Source organism: Neovison vison, chromosome 8, assembly GCF_020171115.1.
Source record: "Neovison vison isolate M4711 chromosome 8, ASM_NN_V1, whole genome shotgun sequence".
NCBI classification, from domain to species: Eukaryota; Metazoa; Chordata; class Mammalia; order Carnivora; family Mustelidae; genus Neogale; species Neogale vison.
This window is the reverse complement of record NC_058098.1, coordinates 27,410,484-27,425,611: the sequence shown is the minus strand read 5'-3', so window position 1 is coordinate 27,425,611 and position 15,128 is coordinate 27,410,484. Positions and strand designations below refer to the sequence as shown.

The 15,128-nt window shown below is 52.5% G+C and overlaps 1 protein-coding gene across 3 annotated transcripts; it reads left to right on the top strand.

Annotated features, from left to right (window-relative positions):
* Positions 1 to 1,596: 1,596 nt before the first annotated feature.
* On the top strand, positions 1,597 to 12,573 carry SLC52A3 (solute carrier family 52 member 3). Of its 3 annotated transcripts, none has more exons than XM_044263310.1 (5): positions 1,597 to 1,616; positions 7,533 to 8,284; positions 9,371 to 9,876; positions 11,528 to 11,651; positions 12,122 to 12,573. In XM_044263310.1, the coding sequence occupies exons 2-5, from the start codon at positions 7,718 to 7,720 to the stop codon at positions 12,332 to 12,334; spliced, it is 1,410 nt and encodes a 469-aa protein (XP_044119245.1). In that variant the 5' UTR covers positions 1,597 to 1,616; positions 7,533 to 7,717; the 3' UTR covers positions 12,335 to 12,573. The 3 variants fall into 3 exon arrangements, with proteins under 3 accessions (XP_044119245.1, XP_044119244.1, XP_044119243.1); XM_044263309.1 differs by lacking the exon at positions 1,597 to 1,616 and adding an exon at positions 1,786 to 1,825; XM_044263308.1 differs by lacking the exon at positions 1,597 to 1,616 and adding an exon at positions 3,132 to 3,244.
* The last annotated feature ends 2,555 nt before the right edge of the window (positions 12,574 to 15,128 follow it).

Here is a 15,128-nt window from a genome sequence, read left to right as displayed (position 1 = left end):
ATTCTTGAAGCCAGTCGTAAAGCAGTGTCAGATCGTTCCAGAGTGTGGAAGAGCATAATGAAAGATGAAATTTGAAAATTATGTTTATTTATCTTCATTTATAATATCTCAGTTTGAAAGGCCATGAAATATATTAAAATCTAGGAAAGTTTGTTCAAAAAAAAAAAAAAGAGAGAGAGAGAGAGAGAGAGAAGATTAAATTCTTATAGAAATCAGTGATAGGGGCACCTGGGTGGCTCAGTGGGTTAAAGCCTCTGCCTTTGGCTCTGGTCATGATGTCAGGGTCCTGGGATAGAGCCCCGCATCAGGCTCTCTGCTCAGCAGGGAGCCTGCTTCCCCCTCTCTCTCTGCCTGCCTCTCTGCCTACTTGTGATCTCTGTCAAATAAATAAACAAAATCTTTAAAAAAAAATGCTTAGAGAATGGCAAACAGTTCTGGCTGGAAGCAAGAAAAGCTACATGTAAGAAAGAAAAGTGATAGATGTTGTCAAGGTTTACTGGTCGCAGCTGAGAGAGGATGTAAATCGAAGGCTTAGGCATTTTATTTTTTAATTTGGTGAGCAACAAGGGAGTCCTTGGGGGTTGATAATAACAATATGTTTTTAAATTAAAAATAAAAATACCACAAGAGGTACCTGTGAGATGGCCAGAAGGGAGACCATATCAGCAGGGATGCGGGTCCCACTGAAGGGACAGAAAGGAGCTTCAGTGGGTGGGAGGGCTTTGGGCCAGGAGTCACCTCTTGCTGCCCCAGTGCTGGTGGAGCCTCCCCTAGGGAGTGCATTCTTGTGTCCCCACGCCCCAAAGTGCTCCTGAGCTCCTGCTCAGTGAGGGGTCCGGTGTTCTCCTCCGGGCTCTGCTCACCTCTCACTCACCCCAAGCATCTGCCTGGAGAGCGATCGTTCATCAAGCCCATGAATATCTCAGAGAGCAAGGCAAAAAGTGGGCAAGATTACTCAGGAGAAGTCAACATACAATGAAATTTACCAGGCAGGTGCCAGACCCCGTGTGAGCGTCAGCTAGAGTCGGGTCCCAACTTGACCCTGCCCTTCCGAGCTAGAGCACCTCGAGCCAGTCACTTAACCTCTGTACGTCTCAGTTTCCCCATCTGTAAAGTAGGGACTAAAAGTGGTATCTGCCTACTGCCTAGGAGTCCTGGAAGATTTAATCAGATTTGAACTATTACTATTGTCCAATGGCCATTTGTCAGTGGGCATCAGAGACCAGCCCTGCTGAGGCTCTTGACTTTCTTTGGGCCTCTGTTTCCTCATCTGTCAAATGGGATTGTCATAGTACCGCGCCCCCCGAAGGGTGTGGCGAAGAGTAAATGTATTCATGCATGTCAAGTTCAGCATCTGGCACAGAGTCAACTTGGCACACACTGGCTGTTGGGATTTCTGCCCTACCAGGAGGATGCTATTAATACCCTCACTTTCCAAGTGACTTGTTTGAGCTCCAGTATTGGAACCAAGAGTTTCTGCTCCGGGGAGCCCTGTTCCTGAGCGAAAAGAATTATGGTGGCCCTGGGCTGAGGCCAGAGCCAGCCTGGGCAGGTCTTCTGCCTTCTGGGAGTCAACCCTCATAAAATCCAGACGGCCGGAAGCACTCCCTGATAATGTGAGCCCTTTACTGTCACTGTTGTATCATCGGGATCCTGGGGATTGGGCGGCTGGGTAGACTTCAGACACACAGTAGGCTCTTGGTGCTGCAAACAGCCCCGCCCACCCTTCCCTGCGTCTCCCTCCCTGGGCTGGGCGGGGCAGGTTAATACTAACCGGCTGCCTCCTCCCCTCCCAGGCAGAGCCACTTGGGAACGGGACCTGCAGGTAAGCAGGCCTTGCTGGGCAGGGCAGCTCAGGGCTGTGAGACACTGGGAGCTTGGAGGGTGGGGGGCACTTGTCTGGGGACAATGGGTGGTCTGTGTTTTTTTTCCCCTGGTTTCAGACTCCTGGGCTGGAGGCTGGAGGGACGAAGAGGAAGAAGGGCTTTCTCTTCTGTGGTCTGGTTGGAGCTGCCCTGGTGGACTTCAGCCCCCTCCTCCCTGGGTCAAAAGACTGGACCCCCACTGACCTCTGCCCGGCTGCGTCTCCAGGCCGCTGGGCAGTCTAGATGGCTGTTCCTGCCAGGTCGGGCCGGAGTCTCACCAGCCTGGCATGGGGGCTGGGGGTTCGGATGGGCACTGAGGGGAGGCTGCTTCGCCAAGGTCAGCCTCGTGGGAGGCCTGCAGCCCTTCCAGGCCCTGGGAAGGAGGAGGAGGAAGAAGGGAACTTGAAGTCCCTGCCAGCCAGCCTGGGCTCCCACTATCTCCTTGCTTCTCCCTGTAAGCCGAACCCAACAAGATAGGGGCATCCCCACACCCTTTCTTCAATGGAGAAACCAAGACCCAGAGAGGGCAAACAGCTGGCTTGAGGACTCACAGCCAGTGAGCACAGGCCTGGATGACCACCCCAACCTGAGATGGGGGGCATAGTGTGGGCAAAGAGTGCCTCCTCTTTGGGCCTCAGTTTCCCCACATTCGTGAGATGGGAACATTGAGCTGGAGGCAGCCAGGGAACTCTGAGGTGAGGAGAGGCAAGAGAAGGCCGCCTGATCCACAGGGATGTGAACGGTTGGTTAGGTGAGGGCTGGGGCTGAGCCAGGCTGGAGTTCCAGCACACACAGTCCCTCCTCTACCTCCGTTGGCTCCCCTCCTGCCCTCTGCCCTCTCTGCCCCACTACCTCCTTCGTCCCTGCCTCTGTCCCTCTGTCACTGTCATTTTGGTTCTCTCTCTTTCTCTTTCTCTTCCTGCTCTATCTAGTCAAAGTCACCCTGCTTCCAACCCAGACAATCTCCCCACCACTCTCAGGAGGACAGGCCAGATCCCACATCCCAGGCCCCAGGCGGAGGGCCTGCAGGATTCACCAAGGACGCTGGGACAACACTGACTCAGACCCTTGTCCAAGAGCGGGTGTAGACAAGGGCCCACCCTGCCCAGGGCACTGCCTGGGCCACCCTCCCCGGCTCAAGCCACAAGGCTGAGGCAGACTCGGTCGATGGCCCAGACCTTTGCAAACCAGATGGCCACCAGGCCCCTGGAAGAGAAGCAGGGCCCTGGTCCCGCGGAGGTGATGCCACAGTGGGAGCGGTCAGCACACACGCGATAAGACGCAGATAAAGCTCAGCAGGTGAGCCCAGGCCACAGGCAGGATTTGTCTCTGCGGGAACAAAGCGGAGAGCGCTGGGAGTGGAGGCTCCGAGGCTCAAGGTAGGACGGGGCCCTTCCTGCCCTCCTTGGGGCCTGGGACTCTCTGCTCTGGATACAAGAATTCAAAGGAAAGAGACACCTTTGTCAGGGGCTGTCCTGGCTCCGTAGCTGGGTGCAGATGAAGTCTTCAGTGTCTCTGCCAGAGCCCAAGGTCTCTGGTCCCCCACTGTCACTGGGCCCCAGGTGGCAGATATGTCTTGGAGTCTCATTTCTCCCCTTCCCAGCCCACAGGGTGAGGAGGCCCCAGGGCAGGGCGAGTGGAAAGGGGCCCAGCTCAGCCCCGCCCCTGCCGCCTCTTTGTAACCCCCTCCCTCTGCTCAGGCTCACACTCAGCTGTGCCTGGTTCCAGTCCCAGCTCCCAGGGGACCAGCTGGTGACCCGGGGCAAGTTAGTTTTCTGAGCCGCATTAACTCCTTTTAAAATGGCGGTCGTCATGCTGCCTACCTGGGGATTGTTGGGAGGATCTGATGGGTGATGTGGGTAAAGTGCTTGGCCAGTAAATGATGTTAGTCATCATTACTGCTGTTAGTCTTACTGTTGTTGCCATTACCATCTCTCCCACCTGGATTTCCACACCGGTTCCCTAACGGAAACACAGTCTTCACTCCCACTTCTTCCCTGGCCCCTCATGACTCTCCTCACAACAGCCAGTGGGATTCTGTTAAAACGCAGTTAGAGCCGGTACTCCCTCTGCCCAAGAATGGAGATTTGGGCTCAGAGAAGTCACCTAAACTCTTGCCTGGGGGGCCCTTCATGACCTGCCCATCCTCCACCCTCACACGGCTGCAGCCACCCCAGGGCCTTTGCACTTGCTGTCCCCTCCCCTGAACTATTCTCCCCCGGCCAGGCTCACTCCCACACTTCTTTCACATTCCCTCTGACAACCCCATCTATGATTGTCAGCTCCTCCCAGCTTTGCCTCTCTCCCACAGCCCTTATCGCCTCTGACTCGCTCTAGATTTCTTTTTTTATTTTGCTTAGTTCTTTTCATGCTTTTCTGAAAGTAGAAATTACTGTCCAGCACACCCCGAGTGGCCAGTAAATACTGGTTGAATGTATGAACAAGAACTGCAAGGTTACTGTAGGAAAAAGAGAAAAGAGCTATGTACTTTTTAAAAATATTCCCAACATACTCACTGGGAGCCGCTCCTATAGTGCTCAGAAGCCACCAGGCCTCTGCACATGCGGTTCCCTCTGCCAAGGCCATCCCCCCACTCCCTTCCCTCCCCACCCTGCCATTGTCACTGATCAATGGGCTCATTGTATCTCCCAGGTCCAGGAGCATGGGGCACTTGTGGCTGCCTGAGGCAGCCCCGGGCAGGAGAGCCACACAGGACATGGGTCACGCTGGGCCATAGCACCATCATGACTATTTTCCAGCCAACAGAAGAGACTTGCAGGGCCAAATCACTTCCCTCAATCTACACAGCCATGTGGTGCCTGCATCAGAACCCAGACTGCTCAGCTCTGTGCAGTGTGGGGATTTAGTCTTTCTGTGCATAGAACCTATTGCACATAAAGGAGGCTCAGGCTTCTTACCTGCGCATCTGTTCTCACCTCCCATCCAGCACACTGCTCCAGCCACACTGGCCCAGGCTTATTCCTGCCCCAGGACATTTGCACAGGTGGTTCCTTCCGCCTCTGTGTTCTTTGGGCGTTTTTAGCCCTTTTTTAATTAAAAAAATATTTAAACATTTGATCCATCTGGAATTTTTTCAGGGGTGAGGGATAAAAGTAAGAAAGAGATCCAGCTTTATTTCTTTTTTCCCAAATGATTTTTTTCCCCTGGCAAGTCTTATTTTCTGACTGGTTCTATGCTGGAGAACTACATATTTATAAATGTATAGCTGGACATCTGGCGGAACTCTCATTCTTTTAATGGTTTTTCAGATGATAAAAATAACCATCTTTAGCAAATCTACCTCCTCCCTTTTGTTATTTACTTATTCCTCCTTATTAGAAATATCATTTATTGCCTCCTCTATATCCTTGTTTATTTTACACTACCTTCTGCCATCCAGGTCCAGAGGAGTGAGTCACCAGCCCGCTGCCCACTATCTGGAATGTTATTCAGATTATAGATATCCACAACTGCTTTGACCCCACTAATGATGGCAGTACCTATCAGTATGGAATGTCTTGGGGTCTTAATTTATACTATTGGCATCAAATCCCACATTGAGAGCTCTTTGTTTCTCTCTCTCCCTCACTACCCTCCCTCCCTCCCTCCTTCCCTCCTCCTCTCTCTTTTTCCTCTCTCCCTCCCCCCCTCCATCTCTTTGCCTTTCTCTGGAAGAGAAACTTTGCCCCCAAGTTTACTCTTAACCTTTCTATGCCTGTTTAAGGTGTATTTCAACAACGAATCCTATTTGATTTTGGTTTTTGATCAAATCTCAGTTGGGGCAGGACCTGAGTTTCTGAGTTGGGACATCCAGAATAAAGGAGATAAAAATTCTCATGAGTTTTGGGCTACTATAATCAGTCTCCCTATATTCTTCAATGTCTATCTCTGGCCACAAAACACTAGGCCACTGTTTTGCTGTATATAAAATGAGTAGTTTAAAGAAGGTAGCAGCTTATTTACAATGTAAACAACACTGAGCAAACAAAATAGTTCAGTGGCAGGCAGAACGGGGCTGGTATGGCAACTCTGTGCTGCCAAGCCTTAAGGTCTAATCTCCCTCTAGTGCCCACAGCACCCTTCTTAGCACAAAACGACCACTGGGGTTCCGGCCATCACATCTGAGTCCCAGACAGCAGGACAGAGGAAGGGCAGAAAGGCACACTTACTCCCTCATCTTTAAGGAGACTTCTGGGAAGCTGGGAAATGTATTCCCTTAGCTTGGTGGCTGTTTGCCCAACCAAAAGTCTGGTCTCTGGGACACCTAAGGAAGAAGGGAAGAGTGAGTAATGGGAAGCAGCTAGCAGCCTCTGCCTTGGAACACCATTCAGCCTCTACCTTCTTGTCCTTCCCTATCATTTCCCCCATCAGAGGCAGAACTCTGAGTAGGCGCGGGCAGCGTGTTTTAGTGGGATTCTGCCTGTTGTATACCCTGTTCTGGTCTCAGGGGGGAGAGCGCAGCCAGGAAGCTGTGCCTGACTGACCTGGGAAAAAGGTCCTTCCCAGGCAATAACTGCCTGGAGCTTCCCTCCCTGAGTCCTCTCAGTGGGGGGCCCAGAGCCAGGCCTGTCTGGCCTCACAGGTGGAAGCTTAAGCCACCTGCTTAAGTCCTCTGGACAGCCTGTGGTGGTGGCGGCGGCGGTGGCCAGAATGCAGGTCAGACTGAGCTCTGCTCAGTGGAGGAAGAAGGGAGTTCATCTGGGGCTGAGAGTCAGTCCTGTGTGTGGAACCCGGAAAGGAGCCGCTAGGTAAGGGGATTTTCCCAGGTGAGGCCCAGCCACAGGGAGACTTCCGCAGCTTCTAGAAGAGAATGAAGTTAAACTGGTGTGGGGCGTGGCGGGGGGGGGGGGAGCATCAGGAGGCCAAGTGTTGCAAGGGACCCGCTCCAGATCCCACCTCCCCAGACCCCACCCTGTTTCCCTTATGTAAAAGGATGGAATTGGCCCCATCAACATTTCTCTTCAAAATTGTTCTTCATGGGAAGCTTTTCTTTTTTTTTGCCTTTTTAAAAAATTGTAATTGTCATGTATTAATTTTCATGTGACTTGGACAAAAATGTCTATGTCCCCAAACCCGGCATTTCACCATGAGGATGCTAGCTAGCCCCCAGTGAGTGCTTACTGCGTGCCAGGCCCTGTTTAAAAAACATTAGCTCATTAACATATTTGCATATCATTACAAACCATGGAATCAAGACTGTCATCCTCTCTGTAAAGAGGCACAGAGAGGCAATGTCACTTGTCCGAGGTCACCCTCCTAGCCAGGGGCAGAGCTGGGTGCAAGCCCAGATCTTTTTGTATCTTTAAGGCTTATTTGTACATTTTCCTCTGAACTGTTCACATCCTTTGCCCACTCTTCTATTTAGTCTTTTTGTTCTTAATTTCTACAAACTCTTTACATAAGAGGAAGATGATTTGTCTATGATTTACACTGAAAGTATTTTTTCCCCCAGGTGGTCATCTTTTGATCTTACTGTTGGTATTTCTGCCTGTTTTTCTTTTTTTCGAAGAGTACTTTGTTTGTTGTTGGATTACTTTTATCTGTTTTAATATTTGCGCAGTTACATATGTCGGACTTTCTTTGGTGGTCTCTGGAATTATGAGCCACGGTTAGGGAAGCTCACTCCTCTGGAAAGCTTATAAAAGAATGTGTCTGTGTTTTCCCTAGCATAAAAAGCCAACCTGCTCATGAGAAGGGAAAAAGATCAGGGGAAACCTGGCCTCCCTGGCATCATGTTTTGACAGTCCTCGACCCTGACTTTGCTCCCCTGGCGTTCTTCTCCACTGGCTCCACTGGCGCCCCCTGCAGGCTGATCTGGGAGGTGGCGGCTTCAGCACGGGGCTGACATCACCATGGCTCTCCTGATTCACCTGCTGGTCTGCACCTTCGGGATGGGCTCCTGGGTGGCCATCAACGGGCTGTGGGTGGAGCTTCCCCTGCTGGTGGCAGAGCTGCCTGAGGGGTGGTATCTTCCCTCCTACCTCACAGTGGTCATCCAACTGGCCAACGTCGGCCCCCTCCTGGTCACGCTGCTCCATCACTTCCAGCCCGGCTGCCTCTCGGAGGTGCCCATCATCTTCACCGTGCTGGCTGTGGGCACCCTCGCCTGCACGCTCTTCGCCTTCCTCTGGAATGTCACCTCCTGGGTGCTGGATGGCCACCACAGCATCGCCTTCATGGTCCTCACCTTCTTCCTGGCCCTGGTGGACTGCACCTCTTCGGTCACCTTCCTGCCTTTCATGAGCCGGCTGTCCGCCCGCTACCTCACCACCTTCTTTGTGGGCGAAGGACTCAGCGGCCTCCTGCCTGCCCTGGTGGCTCTTGCCCAGGGCTCAGGTCTCACCACCTGTGTCAATGTCACTCAGCCGTCAGACACCACCCCAAGCTCTGAGACCACCGGGAAGGAGGTCTTCCTACAGGTACCCGGCATGATCCATCATGGTTCCCCATGCTTGGTCATGGAAAAGACTGTGCAGAGGGCTTGTGTTTCCCAGATGTTGGGTAGACCACTGTTCTTGACCTGACTGTGTGTCAGATCCCCTACCTGGGGGAGCTTCTGAAACACAGCAGGGGTCCCCACTCCATCCAAACCAATGGAATAAGACTCTCTGGGGGTTGGGGCTTCTCGGAGACCCTTGACGTCCCAACTGGGAGAAACCTTGAGTTTCGGATTTTAGAACCCACCTGTCTTGGTATATAATAGCACCTGTGACATCACTGCCTACAGCCCTGGGGGAGGGGGGTATTCCTGCCCAGGGGCCACATTAAGGCTATAAATAGACGACCTCCATTCAAGTGTGGCTGCCAACTGAGGCATGAAATAAATCCAAATTTTCAGGCTCTTTTGCATTTTCAAATTGCAAAACAGGGATGGTAAACTTGTATTTATTCGGAAGTTCCTCAGGTGTTGCTAATGTACTGCTGGGGATAAGAACTGTAGACTTTTTTTTCTTTAAGATTTTATTTATTTATTTGAGAGCGAGATCAAGCATGTGCACGAGAGAGCACAAGTGGGGGAACCACAAAGGGAGGGTGAGAAGCAGCCTCCCCACTAAGTAAGGAGCCCAACTCAGGGCTCAATGTCAGGATCCTGGGATCATGACCTGAGCCGAAGGCACACGCTTAACCATCTGAGCCACACAGGCGCCCAGAACCGTAGACTTTACGCATTGCTTCAGTGTCCTTAAGAAGCAAGTGCACTGGCTTTCCCACATACTCCCCGTGAACCTCAGGGAAGACGAACCATTCTGACACTCCCCAATCCTCCAAAACGGGGACTAATGGTGCCCACTGCACAGGGCCATGAGGAGGCATGCATGGACTGACCTGTGCAAAGGGCCAGTGCCCAGTGAGCACTATCGATCATTACCTGAGGAATCCTGTGTATGTTATTAGCCCTTACTAGCAATGTATGCTACTGATTGGATATGATTATTCATATTGTTGTCACCCATGTCCTGACATCCCCCAGGGACCAGACTGACCCTCGTTTTGTCTTTCCCCAGGTAGCTAATGTCACCTTGATGTCTGACCTGACCAGGACGACACAGTCCGCCATCCATCTGGAAAGCCGCTACCTCCCAGCCAACTTCTCGCCTTTGGTCTTCTTCCTCCTGCTCTCCTTCATGATGGCCTGCTGCCTCACAGCTTTCTTTGTCCTCCAGCGTCAGCCCAGGCCCAGGGAATCTTCCATAGAAGACCTCCTCACCTCCCAGGTCACCCTCCACTCCATCCGGCCACGAGAAGGGGAGGACCTGGGCCCCCCAGACCCGGGGGCTTGCATCAAGGCCCAGGGGCATCCAGAGGAGAAAACGGACTCCAAGCACCCAGGCCAACTGGCCTTCATCTACATCCTGGTGGCCTTCGTGAACGCACTCACCAACGGCGTACTGCCCTCCGTGCAGACCTACTCCTGCCTCTCCTATGGGCCTGTGGCCTATCACCTGTCTGCCACGCTCAGCTCCATGGCCAACCCTCTTGTCTGCTTCCTCTCCATGTTTCTGCAGCTCAGGTCTGGCCCAGCTGGCCCTGGGTTGCTCAGAAGGCAGAATTCCAAACCCCAGCTGTCAGGCTCTGTATATAGAACCTGGTTTCTAGGGCTGGACCGCCTGGGTTCGAATCCCAACTCTGCCACTTCCTGGTTATGTGGTCCCGGACAAATCACTCACTTCACCTCTTTGTGCCTCGGGGAAACTTATCTGGAAAATGGGGATAATAGGCATTCTACCTCCTAGGGTTGCCGGGAGCATAAAATGAGCTACTTTGGTAAAGATTTTAGAGCAGTATCTGTGCATATGGCAGGTCTAGTGTAGGTACTGACCAGCCACTGGCCCCTAAGGAGGAAAGCGCAGGCAGGAGCTGGTGTTCCCATTTAACCCCCGGGCTCACAGAAAGAGTCTAATCCCACGGTCTAGTTCCCAGGACTTCAGCCCTGTCCTCCTGCCTCCAGCTCATGTTGGCTCCCTTATGGCCGCAGATCTGGAAGAATGGCTAGGCAAATTGATAAAATGCGGATTGAGCTAGCCTAGATCGGAACCTGAGATTTCAAATGTTAGTAGGCAACCGAAGCGGTTCCGCTGCAGGGGTTCAGAGCCTGGAAGGAGAACCACGGACTCTGGGGTCATGACACTGGAGGGCCCACAACCTCCCAGCCACCGCTCTGCCCTGTCTGCCCTCTAGGGCCTTTATGACCTGCTCACACCCGCTCCCTTCCCCCAGCCCAGGAAGGAGGGAGAACAAGGAGAGGAGAGTCAGATGGAAAATGTCACATTGCCAGAGAGCTGGATTTTCTCCCTTAGGGCTTGAAACTGGAGGCTGGAGATTTCTGGGGAAGCAGCAGCAGAGGCCACAGATGTGTGGAACAGGAGAAGCCCAAAATGTTGGACATACCCGGTCTGAGAGGCAGGGACTCCAAGGGTCTTGGAGGAAAGAGTTCTTAGAGGCAGGGGCAGGCCCTCTGCCCCCCTGCCCCCCAGACCACAGGCCAGTTTTGGTGTTCTGAAGGGTGTGCACAGGGAGGCCCTCGGGGGTGACGACCTCTAATGAAGGACAGGGTCCTCCATTGTCACACCTAAAGCTGACATGGGAGGCCACCGGTGGAATTCACCCAAGCCAGCTATCAGGGCCCCTAGATCAGGTAGACCTCATGTCGTAGATGCCACCAGAGGGGAAGGGGTCGACTGAGGTGGCCCAGCTCAGCCTGCAATGCCAGGCTCCAAGCCATCTTGTCAGCCCAGCCTCCTGGCAGAGCTTGGGAATGTTGCAGGAGGAAATGGAAGCAGACAGAACACTGGGCGGGGCCCTGGGCAGGCCCCACACAGTCTGTTCCACAGGTCCCAGCAGCCATGCAAGGCTCCTAGTGCCGGTGAGAAAGCAGGATCAGGGACCAGTCTTGCAGCTTCAGTAGGAAGTGGGATCTGAATCAGGTCCCCATAGCACCAGAGTCCATTCTGTTTCACCTGCCATGAATGCTCAAGGTGACTTAGACCAGTATCGCCCCTCAGAAACCTCGTGGACCCACTTAAGGCAGTTGGCCTGGAAGTTTCCACGTGGATCTGACCTCTAATCCTAGAGACGCTGACCATTCTACGCAGTGCCCAGGGTAGGGGAAGCTGAGATCAGGCTGCTCATCAACTCCATTCTCCTCCTCTTCTCTGCCCTAGGTCTCTACCGTTCCTCGGTATCCTCACCGTGCTCGGGACTGGCTTCGGGGCCTACAACATGGCCATGGCCGTGATGAGCCCCTGCCCTCTTATGCAGGGCCACTGGGCTGGGGAAGTCCTCATTGTAAGTATCTGGCCTGTGCAGCTGCCTCCCTCCCTCCCCCTAACCTAGCCAAGCAGCTTTCTATTAGCCGAAGTCTCGTGTTTGCTCCCGAAGGAAGCCCCAGGTGGGGCTGGGCAGGGGAAGGGATGGTTCTCATTTGGGAATGGAAGCTTAGGAAAGTGAGGTGGCTGGTCCAAGGAGACATTCCAGCCTCTCCCGTGAATGTGTACCGCAGCCCTGGCCTTCTCCCTGATGCCCTGGATTGATCATGGGGGCCACAAAGGCTAATGGGTTCTCCTTTGCCCTGGAGGTGTGTGTCAACTCGTGGGGCCCCCTTAGCCCTAGGGAGAAGCCCCCAGATACTACTGAACTTAAAGGTTACTCCATGGGGTTCCCTTAGCCCAGTTTGATCACCCTACAAGCATCCTTCTCCCCCAGGGCTACCCCCAAAGCCGCCTTCACTCTGCATCTCTGCCTCCCGGTATCCGCAGGTAGCCTCGTGGGTGCTGTTCATTGGCTGTTTGAGCTACGTCAAGGTGATGCTGGGCGTGATCCTACGCGACCGCAGCCGCAGCGCCCTCTTGTGGTGCGGGGCGGCGGTGCAGCTGGGCTCCCTGGTCGGAGCTCTGCTCATGTTCCCGCTGGTCAACGTGTTGAGGCTCTTCTCCTCGGCTGACTTCTGCAGCCTGCAGTGCTCCGCCTAGAACACCTGGCGAGGTCCAGGACAGGGTCCTGACCCGCGGCCTTTACTAACACCTGGAAACTTGAGCAGGGCGCGTGCCCAAGGCCACAGGGCAAGGGGTGGGGAGCTAGGAAGCAGAGGCTGGGTATATCCTCAGGCACGGTGGAGAACGCTGCAAGACCTCCCACTGCAAAGCACAGCCCTACCCCGGTGCTGAGTCACAGTGCCCGCAATCCCATTACAGAACTCTTTCGGATTGTTGAGAGCGAGCTGGTTTGCAGCCTCAGCTGGAGGCAGGCTCAAGCGTGTCAGAAGGGAGACCGCTGAGAGGGTGAGCAGCCCTCACAGGCTGTGTGACCTTGGGGAAGTCACTTATTTCTCTGTGCCTTCCTAAAATGGGGATTATGATAAATAGCGCCTACCTCATAGGCTTAGCACAGGGATAAAGGGGAGAAGCGCCCAGCAAGCCCTCTTGGGCCATTTCCTGATCTGATGCCCAACAGAAATAACAAGGGACAATTTACACAACCTGGAAGTGGTCAGGGTGGTTGAGAGAGGACCCTTGCCCCGTTTCCTTTTCCCACCCTCCTCCAAGAGAAGCTTCTGGGACCCTGGTGGAACCATGGGAATCCTGACTGCTCGGTTCCCAGTATGGATGGACGTTATATGCCACACACCCCTTCCTGTCACCCCTCCTGACCCACGAAGACCTGCTCCTTGGAAATGGAGTGACCTCCTGGGAGGCAGAGAGGTGGCGGGCGGGGTGGCACACTACAGCAAACCTCGGGAAGTGAGTCCCATCCCCTCGACCACTCCCCAGGGCCAGGATTGAACCCTGAGGACCCTGGGAAGTCTGGGAAGGAGTGCATTCACTACCCGACTGTTCCTTTGTTCTCTTTTTTCTTTTTCTTTTAGATAGACATTCCCTGCTTTTACACTAAGATCAGCCCTCCCACAAAAAAGTCTAACATGAACCCCAAAGTCAGTATCATCAGTCTTCAGTTAGTTCTAAGGTCAAGGCTAAGCTCCGAAATGAACAGGTATCAAGTGTTCAGAGAACGTCTGGTCCTGGGACTTCTTTTCTTCAGTGTTTGGTTTGCTTGCCACCAGCCTTCCTTTTAATTTATTTTGAAGAGATAGTGTAGTCGCATGTTTCAAAAATCAGAAAATATAAAATGATGTTTGGCAAAAAAAAATTCCTTCTCTCCTGTCCTCCATCTGCCCAGTTCCTCTCAACACACACAGATACGCACACATAGACACGTACACACACACAAGGACTTTTATCAGTTTCTTGTTCACTCTTGGAGAGATTATGCAAGCACAAACACAGGCTCTTTTTACCAAACTACCGTGTACCTTGCACTTTCACTCAACAATGAAAGCGGAGAGAGGGTTCTGGGTCTTTGTCATGACCACATAGTATTCCATGGTGGGGAGCTACCAAGTTTATGCAACCAGTCTCTGGTAGAAAGATAAGTGCAGGTATTGGAGACAAAATCTGCCAACCAGGAAACCCCTCTACAACAGTAGAAGAGAAAGAAAACTGTTTTATACTGAGTAGGCATTAAAGTGGATTATAGGTCTCGGCACAGACAATCGGATGATGAGCTTGCAAAGGCAGAAAGAAACCTCACCTTTCACAGCAGATGTAATCTACTACATCCATATTCCTAAATGGTAGTTGGTCCTAAAGCGAGGGTCATATCATTCTTCCTGAATTCACCTGGTAATTGGGCTGGCTATCTGGGTTAGCCAAGTGTCTTTGCTGCAGGAAAAAGTAATTCATGTCTCTCTCATTTTTTTTTTTAAGATTTTATTTATTTATCAGAGAGAGAGAGGGAGAGAGCGAGCACAGGCAGACAGAATGGCAGGCAGAGGCAGAGGGAGAAGCAGGCTCCCTGCTGAGCAAGGAGCCCGATGTGGGATTCGATCCCAGGACGCTGGGATCATGACCTGAGCCGAAGGCAGCTGCTTAACCAACTGAGCCACCCAGGCGTCCCTTTCATTTTTTTTTAAAGATTTTATTTATTTACTTGACAGAGAGACAGAGAGCGCCAGGGAACACAAGCAGAGTGAATGGCAGAGGGAGAGGGGGAAGCAGGCTTCCCACTGAGCAGGGAGCCTGAAGCGGGGCTCAGTCCCAGGACCCTGGGATCATGACCTGAGCTGAAGGCAGACGCTTAACCAACTGAGCCACCCAGGTGCCCCAAAATTCATGTGTTTATGAGGAGGCTTTTTGCAACTTGAAGTCAAACACTGAAGTTAGGCTTCTGCCCTCCCCCAGAGGCTGGCTGATGGGGGCACTGACTTTCTTCACATTTATGTTACAAAGAGACAGCTCCTATGTCCTTGAGAAAAGTGATCCTGGGAGGCAAAACTGACTAGAGGCTTAGTCCCCTTCTTTAAAAGACTTGAATGCACCTGAAAGGAGCAGGGAAAGAATTTACAAGTTGTCTAAAGTAGATGCTCTAAGAAAAGGGAGAGGGGATGTCTCCCTTTTTGGCACCAGGGAGAAGTTTTATTTGTATTTGCACTGACAAGGGCATTTGGGTTGTTTTCAACTGTTCCCTCCCAGACAGGATGTTGGAGTAGATAATAAGCAAGGAGACGATCTCTCTGTTCTGATGTGAGAAGATGTTCCGAGATTAATTACACACGCAGAGGGAGGAGATGCAGAAGCGGGTGTGGAGTATGGAGTTCACCATGCTGATGTGTTCTGTCGAGGACTAGGGGAGAGGGTGGCAGGGTGGCAGGGAATCTGGAAAAGGCACTTCCGTGAATGACGATGTTGAACTTCTTTTCATGAACCTGTC